Source organism: Ipomoea triloba, chromosome 12, assembly GCF_003576645.1.
Source record: "Ipomoea triloba cultivar NCNSP0323 chromosome 12, ASM357664v1".
NCBI classification, from domain to species: Eukaryota; Viridiplantae; Streptophyta; class Magnoliopsida; order Solanales; family Convolvulaceae; genus Ipomoea; species Ipomoea triloba.
Window position 1 is genome coordinate 23,405,980 of NC_044927.1, and position 16,399 is coordinate 23,422,378.

The 16,399-nt window shown below is 34.0% G+C and overlaps 2 protein-coding genes across 2 annotated transcripts; both read left to right on the forward strand.

The window, feature by feature from the left end:
* The first annotated feature begins 4,336 nt into the window (after positions 1–4,336).
* On the forward strand, positions 4,337–5,318 carry LOC116000387 (protein BIG GRAIN 1-like A). The gene has a single exon (XM_031240466.1). It carries the CDS (start codon positions 4,349–4,351, stop codon positions 5,195–5,197), a length of 849 nt encoding a protein of 282 aa, XP_031096326.1. The 5' UTR covers positions 4,337–4,348; the 3' UTR covers positions 5,198–5,318.
* A 7,851-nt stretch (positions 5,319–13,169) lies between these two features.
* Positions 13,170–16,163, forward strand: LOC115999228 (vacuolar protein sorting-associated protein 2 homolog 1). The gene is made up of 5 exons (XM_031239066.1): positions 13,170–13,351; positions 14,101–14,231; positions 14,598–14,702; positions 15,366–15,626; positions 15,773–16,163. The coding sequence occupies exons 1-5, from the start codon at positions 13,315–13,317 to the stop codon at positions 15,908–15,910; spliced, it is 672 nt and encodes a 223-aa protein (XP_031094926.1). The 5' UTR covers positions 13,170–13,314; the 3' UTR covers positions 15,911–16,163.
* Positions 16,164–16,399: the final 236 nt, after the last annotated feature.

Consider the following 16,399-nt stretch of genomic DNA (forward strand, 5'->3'; position numbering starts at 1 on the left):
AAAGTATCAAACTGGAGGAAATATACACGCAGGTGGTCAAATCATAAAAATCACTCAGCTGACCGGTAACAATCACCCCATTTGGTCTGGATCCGCCTGGTCAAGTCAACCACTCGGTGATTCGTATGTACTACCTTCCTCATCCCCAGCCGTGGAAAACTTGATTGGTCCGTCAACGACCAAGGTATCACCAAGGGAAGACCCATCTCCAAACCATGAAAAAGATGTGAACAAAACCCGCTAAATGATCCATCGCTCGACGACCGGAAACAACCAGGACAAACCCGTCTTTAGTGATTATGCTTTCGGTTGTACTCTTTTTCCCTTAGCTAGGTTTTTTCCCAAAGGGTTTTTCTTAGTCTAAGGTTTTTAACGAGGCAACCCGCGTAAATCACGCCCCTCCTGCTCAAATCAAACTTGAGGGGTTCATCACGGATTATCAAGGCATTCAAGCCAGGGAGACTTTGCTCGCAATAAGTTAGCCGCCTGGAGCACATTCTACTTCTCGAACCTGACGACTCTCGCAGATTCAAGAAGTGGGGGACTTGTGATGGGTAAATATGCACATGTACTAGTCAGTCCGTAAATCACCTGTCCGTCGGTCACCCAACCTGTCCGTCAACGGTCACCCAACCGGTCCGTCGACGGTCACCCGGTCCGGGCCGCATGATCGGAAGCAACACACCTTGTGGATTGGAGGCTCACGAGCGCGACAGTTGCTTGATGTGACGACCGACAACTTTTCGGGAACAGGGGATCCGTGTTTTCATCACCTCGAGCAACTCAACCACTTCGAGCAAACCGATGCGCATTTTGCGGAGTGACACCCCATATGCCCTCCACTTGCATATCAGACACCATGTGCATAGTGAATCCACTTTGTATAAAGAGGGGTCATTCCCCTCACTGGAAGGAGGATAACTCATCAGTACTACACTAATACACTTGTGATTTGCTCATTCGTCTCTCTTGCTCTCTCCTTGTTACTGTTCGTCACCCGTAGAGCGATATAGCTTCTTACCGCTCAGTTGTCAACCGGTAGAGCGACCGATTGACCGGCCGAGCGGCATCCTTCACCACACGTAACACACGTGTTCGTAGCGTAATCGTAGGCCCGTTTACATTTACGCTATCAGTATAATATATTAAGAATGTACTTTTTATTTATGATCCATGGAATAATGACTGTTCTTATTATGTAAAGGGGCACGCCGGCCGATATAATTCAACCCATTTTGACAATTCTACCTATAAAAAAAATTTTAAAAATAAAAATAAAATCAATTACTATGTAATGTGATCACATAATGTCCTCCTAGACGACATTGAATCTGCCAAATTATTCGCAACTAATTCGAACAACCAATTATATTATTTATTTATTATTTAATGTTAAGGTTTGAATACTCCACTAGAGTTTTGATTTTGTGAGTTCTTAATTTACTACTTATATTCATAATTTGTGTTAATTTGATTGTCCAAAACGGAAAGTAATCTCCTAAATTCAAAAATAAATCTCTCTCAATTGTCCTTTTTGAAAATGGGAAAATGCTTTTGAGAATATCGAGCTGAAATGAACTTATATTGACTAGTTAGTCTAAGACCAAATGTGAAACCATCAATACTCAACCCATCAAGTATTTGAAAAAAAAATTAAATTAAAATTAAAAAAAAAAAAAAGAGGCAATGGTGGATAATAAATTAATAATGGTAGTAGATTCTCTGCCTGCACCCTTCTGCACTGATTCCACCTCTGTACTTTCAATCTTTTTAAGTGCTTGGATAAAAAATAGGCCTTTGAGAAGACAGGGAACAAAAAACATATGAAACTGAATATAGCAATTTGCACTAGCTTAGCTACTGATCTGCCAGATCACACGCACGCGCGCTAAAGCTGCTTCTTTTAGATTGTTTACTGTGTACGTACCAAACATGTATTTATCACACTACAAGTGATAAATGAGATGTGAGCTGATCTAGATTCAGAGATTGAAAAGATGTGTATATTAAATCCCAAATTGTAATATGGCATAGGAAAATGATGTGTATACTCCTATAAAGTATAATTTTTGCCGCTAGCACAAAATTTATTAGGTAAAAAAAAGTGAATGTATAAAAATAATAGTATTACTATATCGCATATGTTATGATAACACTTTACAAATTGGGTGGCGTGACATTTTAGATAGATAGTGAAGTTGATAGACTAATTAGTATATTAGAAAGTTACTTTCAAAAAAAAAAAAAGTATATTAGAGAGTTATGGTGGCCTATGGCCAAGGTCCTAAAAATCCAAGTTGGTTGGTTTTTGTTTGTAAACCTAGGCAAGTTGCCTAACATTTATCTTAACTAGTTAGGCTCCAGACAGTACTCTAGAAAGTTAATCCTTGACTTGAAAATTTAAGCTTACTACTTCAATTATTAGATCAATGGAATTGTCATTACCCCCATTAGTGTAAAAATGATTTGTGGTTGTGCAATTTGTGTTGTTTCTTTGACTTATGAATTAGTGATACTTGAGAGAAGGTCACATGATCGAAGCCCGATAGTGGAGTATTGACTTTTTAGTCTGCAACAGATAGAGAAAGTATAGAACAAATACTATCTTGTAATAAAGTTAATAAAAAAAATTGTTAAGAGAAAAAATGCTAGAAACCCTTCAATTCATATCACGTCTTTTATACATGACCTTGTTAATCGAGACGAGGGCTACCATTTAATACATTCATAGAAGAGCAATTTTGTGCAAATTGGTTGGCGGCACACATTAATCATTACTTTGGCTTCATTATTATTGACATCCCTCTTGATCTCTTAGACATGATACTTACATTTTTTTTACTAATCTTTTCTCATGTATTGAAAAACTATATATATCTCCCCAAGAAATAACTTAGAAGGGGTGAGTGTAGTGACGACCATACATAACTGAAACACATCTTATAATTTACTTCTTTTTATTCTCTCTAAAACCTTTAGGGGGCGTTTGGTTCAAATTATACAACATAACAAAGGGTATGTGACATTCCAAAGCTAACATTCCTATGTTTGGTTCATCTTCATAAGGGAATATAACATTCCCTAAGTAATGCAACTTACCCTCCACATAGGATTTTGAAGGGAATGTGATTCCCTTACCCTTTTTAGGTTATGTAAGATAACCTTGGATATTTACAAATTTTACCATTTTAATTCTAATTATTATAATATATAATATATTTTTATGTTAGTTTATTATATATATTATATTTAATTATTTTTGTAAGTATATATTTTATTTTATTTTTATCACACCATGTTAGCTTATAAAATAATTTTATTTCTCATGTTCAAGATTTTAATTAGTTAATATTTTTAATCATGTAATAAATATGTTAAAAGTATTAAAGTAAAAAAAAAAATTGTATACATAAAAGATAACCAATAAACCAAACAGGTTTATATTACATTCCTCAGTTTTAACCAAACACATGAATCTAATATTCCCAGCAATCTAACATTCCCTAAGGTAATGTGACATTCCGTGAACCAAACGGCCCTTAGAGTTTCAAACATATTTAAACACTAAGGGCTCGTTTGTTCGCAGAAAATATTTGAAGGGAAGTGGAAGTGAAATTCCGTGGAAAAGTAGTTACGAGGAAAATAAATTATGTTGTTTGGTTGGTGAAAAAAAAGTTGCTGGGAAGATAAATTCTGTTGTTTGGTTGGATTTAAAATGGTAAGGAATAATGTGTATAAAGACCTATATGCCCCTACAAATTAATAAAAGTAATAATAATTAGAAAATAACACAAAGGGTAAATTTGTCCAATCATATCAATTTTTCTTCCCATCCTCCATGGAAAACAAAATCCTTGGTCCAACCAAGGATTTTGTTTTCCTCAAATTTGAGGAATTCATTTTTCATTGGAAAATGAATTTCATGAACCAAACATCACAAAATAATATTTTCCTCCACTTTAAGGAAAACAACTTCCATGAAAAAAAAATTCCACCCAACCAAACATACCCTAAGAGTTCAAGTTGAATATTCATCCAACACAAGTATTTTTTTTTAAAATAGTGTAAGTACGTTGCATGGTACGATGTAAGTAGTGATGGGTTCCATCCCCTACCAACCACCCATTGTCCCAAAATCCAAGCCGTAGCATTTGGCTTTTCCCATTTTATTCCCTCCCCATCAACCCCGGCCCCCAACCAGCCACCATTAACTACACCCTCCCAAGTCCCATCCTCTGCTCAATATTCTCTTCTCACTTCTCACCATATTTCCATATATATATATATATAAACCTCTGCTTTTCCCTTTCCCTCATCTTCTTCGTTTTTACAAGTTAGTATCAGAGCTATGTCTTCCTCGTGGGAAAGGCCATCCCGGGGGAAAACGCCGTCGTTTTCCTCCTCCCTCCTGGAATCCATTTACCACTCCATCGACGAATCGCAAGGCCGCCATGACCACCGGAGAAGGAACAATAATTCATCGGAAGCCGGGCAGGAAATCGCCAGCCTTAGACGCGCAATCATGGTGGAGAAATGGATGGAAAACTGCACCAATAAGAACCCCGCCGCAACTCCGGCGCCGTCGAGACACTTCAACTCCGACTCCAATTCCTCGTCGGATTCCATGGCCAGCGTATTCTCCTCCTCCGAAGCAGAGTCCTCTGCGTTCAGATCCTCCCGGAAACCCAAAACTCCTCGGAAATCGAACATTCTGAGCTTCTACGCCGAGCTGAAGAAGACGAAGCAGCCCATCTCTCCCGGCCGAAAAATCCGCAACTTCCTCAACTCAATCTTCGCCTCCAAGACCAACAAACCCCACCGCGAATACGACGGTTCCGCGGCGGCGGAGGAATGGAGCTCCGTCAGGAAATCAAGATCCATGAAGGCCTCCACCACCGCCCCATCCTGCCTCAGCAAAACCCCCTCCTCCAAATCCAAAAGATCAGTCAGATTTTGCCCCGTCAACGTCATCCTCAACGACAACGACAACAAGGTGGTCGTACGAGGAATGTACAATGATGAGGAGGAGGATGATGATGGGAGGAGTTGTGCCAGCTCGGATCTGTTCGAGCTGGAGAACATCGGCACTGCTCATCATCATCATCATCGTGTGGATGCGAGTAGAGACGAACTGCCCGTCTATGGAACCACAAGCCTCAAAATCAATCAAGTCATTGCTACTGGGTTGTTTATGTAATTTCACATCTTGTCAGATCATCATCATCAATGTACACATTCTAATTCAGAGATCATTATCATTATATTATATTGTCCTTTGTTTCTTGAATATAATGCTTTGAGATGCCAACTTGTTTGAATTTCTAGCACCAAATTAGCAACCCTAACATGTTTCCAAAAGGGTAAGCTCGCACCACTTTAATCAATCTCATTTCATTTATTTTTACATTCAAATAAATTAAGTCATTACCAGAACCAGAACCGAAACTGAACAATTGTTACAACATCAGCTATCGAGTATACAATATAAGTTATAATAAATATTTATTATTTGAACATATTTTTATTTGTGTATGAATGCACGATATCAATAGATTTACGTGTTGTCTAAGTGTCTAAATAGACTATGCGTGACGAGATATCATATAGTACATTACTTGCTATTAAGTATCTTTTTTTTTTTTACAACAATGACTATTTTTTGTTAATGTTTTTAATTTCTTGACCACCGATAATTGAAAATTAAAATTAGGGTTCACATTAATACCTACCATAATTAACCCAAATTTTCTGATCACTAAAAAGAAGTTGTTAGGTATTACTGATCAAATTAAACCAACAAACAGACCGACTTGGTTTGGCCGGGTTACTCCCTACTAAGAAGCAATTTTGCATATTCTAAAAGTGATCAAAAGAATCATCATTACAAGTGTTATATGTCGAAAGGCAAAATTCTTGCTAGGTGACTCAATAAATCATAACATGGTTTAATTTTACATCCTTCACGAGTTGTCATTCAATAACCAATTTAACTATCCGTTTGGACAAGTATTATTACTCTAAATATAATATATCACGTGCACCGATATAGAAGAATAATTTTAAAAAAATAAAAAATCGCACATAGTTAAAGACTTGGTGGGAAGATGAATACTTGAAAGTAGTTGATGAAGTCTAAGTTGGACGTGGAGGGTCGCAAATTGCAATGATGGTGTTTCTTAGGGTTGAAGAAAAAATGATTTGTTATCACTTTTGAGGTGTTGAATTTTGGGATGAAGGTACAAAAGATGAATATATCTATCTATTGGCATCTTTGTCCATACACCACTTTTTGAAATCATTTAGGAGAAGGTTAAATTTTGATGTCTATATCTAATATTATTTTATTTTTCTACTTTTTGGCTTCCCCAACAAAAGGGAACTTCAAAAGCGACATTTTGAGAGCATGGGCAACACAATCTTTATGAGAAAGTGACAGTATATCATATCATGTTGTCTACCTACTCTCTCTACTACAGTGTCATTAAGTCCACTGTTGAAAACGTTTTCAGACATAACAACTGCATACTAAGTTTGAATCCTCAACTTTGAGGTATTTTATCTATACAAATATATTGTTTTATAATTTGCAGCGGCTAGCGAAATAAAATTTTTAATTTATTTTAAGTTGGTTGATCAATTAAAATAAAAAAAAATTAATTGATATATTTATACTCGTACAACCATTACATATATGAGTTATGGAGAGGAAATAGAAAAAGAAAAAAAGAAAAGGGACAATATAAGAAATTATGTCACATGCTAGGGACAAAACATAAATCAATTTCAAATATAATCTTCAGCACCTTTTTTTTAGTTATATAAAAAATTGTAAATTACTTCAAGTACAAACACCAAAAGCTAGACAAGAGAAAAGATTATTGATTATTTTCCTTATAAGTGATTGTGATTTGAAAAGGAAGTTCCCTTTAGAAATGTCTAGCTAGGTCCAATTCTATTATTTTTCTTAGGGGAATAATCATCAAATAAGTTCTTTTACTTATTAATAAAGATACAATTAAATTATTAAATTGAAAACATGTGCAATATAACTACTTTAGTGTAACATCAAACAATTGAGATAATTAACATGTTACATTTTTAGACTTCATCAAGTAAACAATTTACGTGAATTATAAATAATACAAATTGAAGTTAGTTGAATTTATAGACTTATATAGCTTTTATATGATTTTATGATTTAGTGGCACAAAGTGGTTTTTTCTTTCTCCTATATGAGAGGTCATGAGTTCGAGCTCAATAGATACAAACGGTGTATAAAAATTGATCTTAGGAAGCTACAACCTTATCCCTTTTATATGCCACCAAGATGGTTAGAATCCACGTGGTGGCCTCAGCTCTTGTTAAGTAACCTTAATCGCCCATGTTTAAACCTGAGCCCACTTTTGCGGCAGTGGATTCCATTAGAAACCAGATGGGGTTTGGATGGGTGTTGAGGGACGATCAGGGGCAATTTGTGGTAGGTTCAAACATCCCAGAAAAGGGAGTGTTCATATCGAAGGATGCTGAAGTTACGGTCATTAGGGAAGCGTTGAGTTGGATTAAAAGACATGATTTTGGCCGTGTTTAAGTTGAATCAGACGCGTTTTAGATTATTCAAAGATTTGCTAAGGTCGTTCTTCCATGTAGCTATCTATCATGTTAGTCGGACTGCGAATAGGGTCGTCCATGCATACTCTAGCTAGGAAAGCCTATTATATGTATCATGTATGTACGCTATGAGTGAATTTCAATTCCCCATCTGTTATCGTTAAAGACGACTTGTAATTTGATTTGAATTAAATGAATCTTTTGGTTTCAAGAAAACCTAAGCCCAAATAATAAAAAAAATAATAATAATTTAAATCTAAAAACATAATAAGTCTCAATTCATGTTATACTCCTGATTTATATATGTTTTTTGTATGCTAATAGAGGTATACATTTTACATGAATAAATGTTGTACACTTTAATTTTATTAAACAAGATATCTCTACTATGTTAAACAAAAGTACCTTGACACTATTATAACTGTGTTAGCATTTAATTCTAACATTGATGACTTCATTATTATTACCATACACATATACGGTATATCTATCATATTCATTTCCTATTCTTTAATTACCATGTTATTAAAATCATTATACAATTAATTTAATTGTAGAATATATTTTAGTTAAAATTTTATTAATTATAAATCATATGGGTTTGTGTATTTAATACACATATTATTTGTATATATATATCAATATATGTGAGTAGTAGCTTAGTATTATAGATATTTTATTTATTTATGTATATATTGTAAAAATAGAGTATAAAATTTATCAAAATTGTTTACATTATTATTTTTTTGGGAAAATTGTCAAATACACTCTTAAATATTACTTAAGAAGTCAATTAGACCATCGAACTTTTGAAAGTTGCAATTAGGTACATAAGCATGTTGATTTAGTGCATCAAGGCCCAAATACTTGTTAGTGACCTGTGATAGGTTGTTCGACCGTGTTCTGGTGGCGAAAACCAATGACAGTGACCAACACGTCGCCGAAGAAGGGTTGATGGCCTTTTTCGACGACTAGAGATGGCGACCAAATTGATTGCCTTCTCCGTCGCCGAAGTAGGAGACCAGGTTTGGTTGCCTCCTCCATCACGAAGATGGCGACCAACCAGTCGCCATCTTCAATTGACTGGAGAAGGTTACCAAACTGTTCATCTTATCCAGTCGATTGGAGATGGCGACTAGGGCTGTTAACGAACTGAACATAAATAGACGGAGGTTGTTCGTGTTCGTTTGTTAAGGATTTTGGAGTGTGAGTGTTCATGTTCGTTTGTTAAGGTTTTTTAAAATCCTGTTTGTGTTCGTTTGTTAATGTTCGTGAACACGTTCACGGGTGGTCAATTTGAAAGTTTAGGACTAAACGTGACAAAACCACTATACTCGGAGGATTTCATATGGTATTAACTCAAAAAAAGAAAAGTTTACTTTTCGTTATTAAGCTATAAGATAAGTGTAAGAGTCGTCCATACTTTGATTGTGTTCATTTCTAGCTTGTCCTTAAGTTAAAAATGACATTACAGGTTTCGTCTTTTTTCTAATAAAAATTGGAGACAAAATTTGCATAGTGAGTTATAGTTTATAGATGAGAAGTGATGAACACGACTTGTTAAAAAATAATAGAAACTTACAACATCAATTATAACTTAAGAGCAAAAAGTGACCACATTATATAAACAAATTTTACCATTATTTTATAACTTATAGACAAAAAATGTAACTTTTTCCTATTACACTGTACACACTGAAAATTAAAAGATTCCAAACATTGAAGTAAAGTAAACTCCGTGTGAGAACGTTATGAAGCCAGCTATTTATTATCACAATCACTGTAATTAATTACCTAATTTACTGACGTTAATAGGTGATTAAATGACGGCAACAACACACAATAATTAACTATCAAGTGCACGTATTATGTGGTGTCGTTTTCACATTATTATTTTGTGCTCAGACATTACTAGCGACCATGAGTACTTCGTTGTGCTCACATTTGTCACAATGATACATCTTCCAAGGGACAAATTATATCCTACAGTACACAGACACACAGTGATAAGTAATTCACCATATTTGATAAATTCATAAAAAATGTTTCTTATTATTGCAGTGATTAATTCTTATTATTTTATCTTTTATTAACTATTAAGTACAACATTTATTGTTAAAACAAATTTCGATTGTAGTCATCGACTATTGTATATTGTTATATTTAGTTCTATTATTTTTGAGAATAAAGATTGAATATCATTAATTAAGATCCAAGCTCAAAACATGAGCAACTTTTACTTTTACTTTAGTTCTATTATTTTAATTTTGTCATATTATATCTCTGACTTTGAGTAACTTCCACTTTTACTCCCCGACTATTGTGGCAATGCCAAATTTAGTCATATTCTTTTAATTTTACCATATTACATATATGACTTTGAGCAACATCCACTTTTAGTATTCGACTATTATGGTATTACCATATTTAGTTATATTTTTTTAATTTTACAATATTATATTTATGACTTTAATTTGATTGCCACCATTAAATCATAAGACTTTTGGTGGAAAGTGGCCTTTCTAACTATTTTGGAGATTTAAAAAATCCTTTGTCACTATTTTTGATTACCAATTAAAGTGATTTGTAATATTGATCACCAACAAAGGTGGTCAAAATTTTTGAACATTTAAATGTTAGTTGGACATGTTTTCCTAATTCTTCTTCTCTTCTACCACATATGGTTAGAAAATATAACACTTATGTTTCCATAATTCCAACAATTATGGCCATTAACCTATGTTTCTTTCTTCCCGTAGAAAGCAAAAGCTCAGATAAAATTTATCTTGGTTCCTGCTTCAAATTCAAAATTGTAAGTTGAATCAATATTAATTGAAATCAATTTTTATTGTTTGTTAATTCAACAATTCAGGGTAGTTAGTGAATGAACTACGGAGTATTAATTTATAGGAGGTTCAACTCTTATAAAGAATATTTTGTATTAAAGAAAGCTCTAAATCAAAATATTGGGTGTTATATGTAAGAATTTTAAAAAAAAAAAAATCTTATCCGTTTACAAAATAAAACCAAACTTTATTATTTGAAATAAACCGAATCAAAATTACAAATTAAATTTTCCGGAATAGATTTAATGTGAACTTGCCAACTGAAATGGAACTTAATTATTGGCCTCTATTGATACAGCAAGTCAGCAACACAGAATCAGTTCAGACTGAATCTGACGGACGGTTGGATCTGAAGATCAGATAACCCAACCGAAAATTATACCATGGATCAGGTCTACATTGTATTGTAGATATTAATAGTACATAACATGTTAACTACAGATACATAAAATGATTACTAAAGATTTATAAATTGTTAATCGTAAATACAGAATATGTTAATTACAGACATATGTTTGTGCTTTCAATTTATTTATATATATACATAAACGGTTAATTATAAATATAGAATATATCGACTAACTGCAGACACATAATTTTGGATCAAGATCCACAATACAAAATGAACTTTGATCCACGGTGTCTGCATGAACAACTTAGTTTGTCACATGAATGAAATTTGAGAACAATGACCCGAGATCGAGTATCACCAGCAATATTGTGGGACTTTTTATGCGCAATAAACAAATATGTATTTAGCTGAATTACCATGATTTATATTATTTCAGATGTTTTATCGAGAGATTCAACCATTTTAAAAACAACAACTCTGATTCATAGTATAACAATTGCAAACTAATCGCTCTCGATTTAGTGGTGGGCCTCGCACGTGCACTGCAAGATGTACAGGGGATTAAAGTATACATATGAATATGAATACGATCGGGGAAAGGCGTACGTATAATAGCAAAAGCAAAGCGTGCTCGCCAAAAAGATCTCCAGTGCTGGCTCTGTTGTGAACGCAGGAGCAGAAGATAGGAAACTCAGAGCCGCACGTGACCACCTCTGCCCTTAGTGCCATTGTCTGTGGTGCTTTCACGTCCCCCCACGTGCGCCCTCTCCACTGCCCATTATTGCAGCTTTCACCTTCGCCATTACCTCTCTATACTCATTTCTACCCCTTACATAAATAAGTTTACTTTTATACTGTTCTTCATGGCATTGGAAACTTGAACATCTACACCGGTTTCTTCAAATTAACATATAAAATTTCTTATCAAGAATATAATAAAGAGTTAATTCCAGTAATGGTCATCCGACTATGTTAATTTTTTAAAATTAGTCCCCGACTTTTAATTTGGTCAATTTAAGTTTCTTGACTTTCAAATTCTTTCAAACGTTAGTCATTTCGTCAAATTTTGGTTATGTTGAGGTCAAATGAAGTGGTAAAATTGTCCGTTCACCTGTTTAGTGTATTATTACTCATATTTCTCCTGTCCTATACGCTATATATATGAATATAATCTCAGTCGAAGAGAATTCGACTGAGATTATATGGCTTTGATTGAAATTATATTCATATATATAGCGTATATGACAGGAAAAATACGAGTAATAATACACTAAACAGGTGAACGAACAATTTTACTCCTTAAACTGACATCAACTTAACCAAAATTTGACGAAAGGACCAACATTGGAAAGAATTTGAAAGTCAAGGGACCTAAATTGTCCAAATTAAAACTCGGGGACTAATTTTGGAAAATCAACATAGTCGGAGAACCATTGATGGAATTAACTCACATCCATTTATTTTAATATAATTACAATACTATAAAAAAATATTATTATAATTTTTCTAATAATATCCACATCTATTTATTTATAATATATTTAATCTTTATTTTTAATTATCGCCTTTTGTAAATATGATTCTCAATTATGTTTCAATATTGTATTTGTAGTTCTCTACTCTAATATCTACGATATGATTTGGTTAATGATTTCTTAGGAGGTGTATTCAATTAAGACTTTTATAAACTTTTAAAAATTTTGATAGATTTTAAATGACTTTTGTAGAATCTGTATAGACTTTCATAAAATTTGTACAATTTTTATCAACTTTATACGGGTCTATAAAAATTCGAACTGATTTTCGTGTCAAAATTGATCACGTTAGTCACTCCGATTAAATTATGCCAGAATGTGTAATTTGTAGAGGTTTTTTGTCAATCTATACATTTATGGAATTGACATATTATACATAAATGGACGAAAATACCTTTATAAATTACACAATCCGACATGTTTTAGTCAAAGGGGTAATTGACGTGATCAATTTTGACACTAAAATAGTAATTGTAAATGAAAATTGATAGTAATTAAACATGTGGACTAAAACTGTTGATTTGTTAATATTCATGGACCAAAATTAGTAGTTGCTCTTAAAAAATTTGCAAATTTCTCTTCGGACAAAATTTATGGGCCTCTGTTCGGCCAATTCAAAGTGTTTAGATGTTACAATATTTGTTTTCAAAAAAAAAGATGTTACAATATTGAATGATTTGGGCCATTTAATTCCTATTGGACTCTTAACGTGGAATCTGGACCAGTCCATTCAACATTTCAACTGATCGTTTCTGCGTAGAGATTCCAGTATTCCACAGTCCCCTGGCCAGTGGCCACTTTTGCCGCGTAATACGTAAGCCTCCAAAAGAAGATCATTCTTTTGGAGAGAAATAGTGGTAGACGACTTGAGTTCTAGAGAGAGAGAGATAGAGAATTCTGCAGAAGAGGACTTCTCCTCCTCCAGTACCGTTTTTTTGTTTTGCTTGCAGAATCGATCGTTCCAACAATCGCGATGAGTTTCCTCTTCGGCAAGAAGAAAACTCCCGCAGGTCCGTATTTTTCGCGCACTTACAGATCTACGTATTTCGTTTCTAGTAAATTTCCTGTAATTTGTGCAATTTTTTTAATGATTTGTGCTAAGTTTACTGTTGCTGATTCAAATTGGCGTGTGCTGTGTTGATATATGTGGATTGATGCTAGATCAACTTATATTTTTGTCAGTTTTGTTTAATATGAATTAGTAATTAAGAATTCTGTGTTTCAGGCAAAAATTAGTACTTCTAATATTGTTTATCGCTGTTAAGTTTGTTTGAAGGTATAGATGCTCTGATCATATTAATATGAGGTATTATAATAGAAATTTGTAGCTAAAAGTTGTAATTTGGGAGACAGATTGTAGGTTTAGTGAAAATAACTGCTTTTTGAGCAACAAAAAAATGTTTGGAGCTGTGAAGGTGTGGAAGTGCTATATAAGGTTCACTGCTCTACTACTATAGTCTAAGGTTTGATGGTATAAAATTGTCTGTTATTAAAATTATTATTATTAGTTTTGTAATTTGCAGATGCTAAGAAAATTTTAGCTTCATGATTCTGAAATCTTGATGATGTTAGATAATTTTCAACATTCTGGCTTTTGTAATTTCTGTTTAAGTTTGGTGCTCATTCAACTGAAAAAAGGGTTCTCACATGTGTAAACTATGCAGTGTTCAATTGTGTTGTCTGGATTTACAAATATTGCTATGGTAGGTGAATACTGTGAAGTAATTTGATTGATTTTATTTAAAACTGATGTTTTCAGAGCTTCTACGGGAGAACAAGCGGATGCTTGATAAATCTATCCGAGAAATAGAAAGGGAGAGACAAGGGTTACAAGCTCAAGAGAAAAAACTGATTGCAGAGATAAAGAAAAGTGCGAAGCAAGGACAGATGGTAGGTTTTCTTAGTTTCTGGTATGCTTGTTATATAGTTCAGCTGCACTCAATTTTGGAGTTAAAAGCTCTCAGAGCAAGGACAGATGGGTTCTTTTTTAATGTTAGGCTTATTACTTATTAGGCATTTTAATTTGACATTTGGTACCCTCCTTCCCCCACAAGTGAATTTGTATATGTACCTTTCTCTAGGTGACTAGATAGACTTCATATTCTCTACTAAACTTTGATAGTTAAGTTTAAAAGCTTGTATGTGTGGATTACATATACACAGTTCTAATGAGTTATTGCATAATGGTAATGAAGTTCTGACTCTTAAGCAACAATACTTGAGTCTCCATTTGATTTTGAGTTCTTTTTATTTTAGGGAGCTGTTAAAGTGATGGCAAAGGATCTCATTAGAACAAGACATCAAATTGAAAAATTTTATAAGCTGAAGTCCCAACTTCAAGGTGTCTCCCTCAGGATCCAGGTAGACATTGAATACATTTTACTGTTATTCTTAATGTTTACATTAGGATGTACTATTGTCATTTTGTATCTCCATGTAGTTTTGCATCTTCAGTGACACACATTAAATTTATTTTTATCTTCACAGAAAGTTTATGTTATTTAAAAAGTGCTGCTGCTGTTGTGGGCACCCAAACTTTACAATAATCTGCCTAATATATTCATGAATTTCTTAATTTCCCTCTCCCTATTTTTGTATTGTATAATTTCTGACCAACGTTTATATGGTATCTTGAAGAAGGATATTCTGACGTAACTTTAAGAGTATAAATGCTTCTCCCTCCCTAACAAGCATCCAGAAATAAAAAGCTGGAGTAAAAAATGGAAGAACGAAACATAAAGAAATTCAAATTTCTTTGTCTTTTAATAGAACACAGCTTATTATGTCAGGAATCAACCCCACCTTCCATTTTTTCCCTAATCCTTTTTTTTTTTTTGTTCATCTTCCATACTTATGCACCATTTGATGCATACATAAGTATAACGTGTGCTGTGTGATAACGTACTAACAGTTCATGCAAAACTTGATTGCTAGATTAATAATGTGATTTATGCTGGACTGTGTACATTTAAATGTTTATCTTGATACATACAAAGTATATTTTGTTTGTGGTATGATCATCAGACTTTGAAATCAACTCAAGCTATGGGGGAGGCAATGAAAGGTGTCACCAAGGCAATGGGCAAGATGAATAGACAGATGAACTTGCCTGCACTGCAGAGGATAATGCAAGAGTTTGAGATGCAAAACGAGAAAATGGAAATGGTAAGTGAAGTGATGGGAGATGCCATAGATGATGCATTGGAAGGGGATGAAGAAGAAGAAGAAACTGAAGAGTTGGTAAACCAGGTCCTTGATGAAATTGGAATTGATATGAATTCCGAGGTATGTTCACTCCTATTCTTTTTTTTTTTTTTTCCTTTTTTTTTTTTAAAAATAATAAATCTGCAATAATTCCCATCCATCATATTTCATCAACTTAATCTCAAATGCACTATGCTGAATCTTTTTTACTTTTGACTTATTTACAGCTTCTCAATGCACCTTCCTCCGCTGTAGCTGCACCAGCAGCAAAAACCAAGGTCCCCCAAGCTGAGGCAACCGGGAACGATGACGGCGGGATAGACAGCGATCTGCAGGCAAGGTTAGACAATTTGAGGAGGATGTAAATAATTTTCAAAACTAGAAATAATCTCCCCACCAAAGGAGACACATGCCCTTTTTAACATGTATTAATATCTTCAATTTATCAACCTAAATCAAGCGTGCCATTGCTACACAGACCAATCTTTCCTGTATATGTCTATAACCGAATTCTTCTGTGCATCTTGAGTCAAAACTAAACTTGACTACTGTGTAACTATTTTCTTTTTAATTTCCTTCGCCTGAATATTAATTATTAACGAAATATTTACTACTCAACAGTTAGCCGTTATTACTTGATGTAGACTTGTGAGTAGTAGACAACGAATAGTGTTCCCGTTAGGTTATGTTTTCTTCCCATGTTCCAAGGGTAAGCAAAAGCGACCATCCCCATATGGATAGTTCAATTGATACTCAGTGGTAGATTGAGAATGAAGACTCATGATCATGTTCTGGTAATTATAATGTGAAAATTTCACCCAGTTTAATAGATTCTTGGTGGACATCATATACTA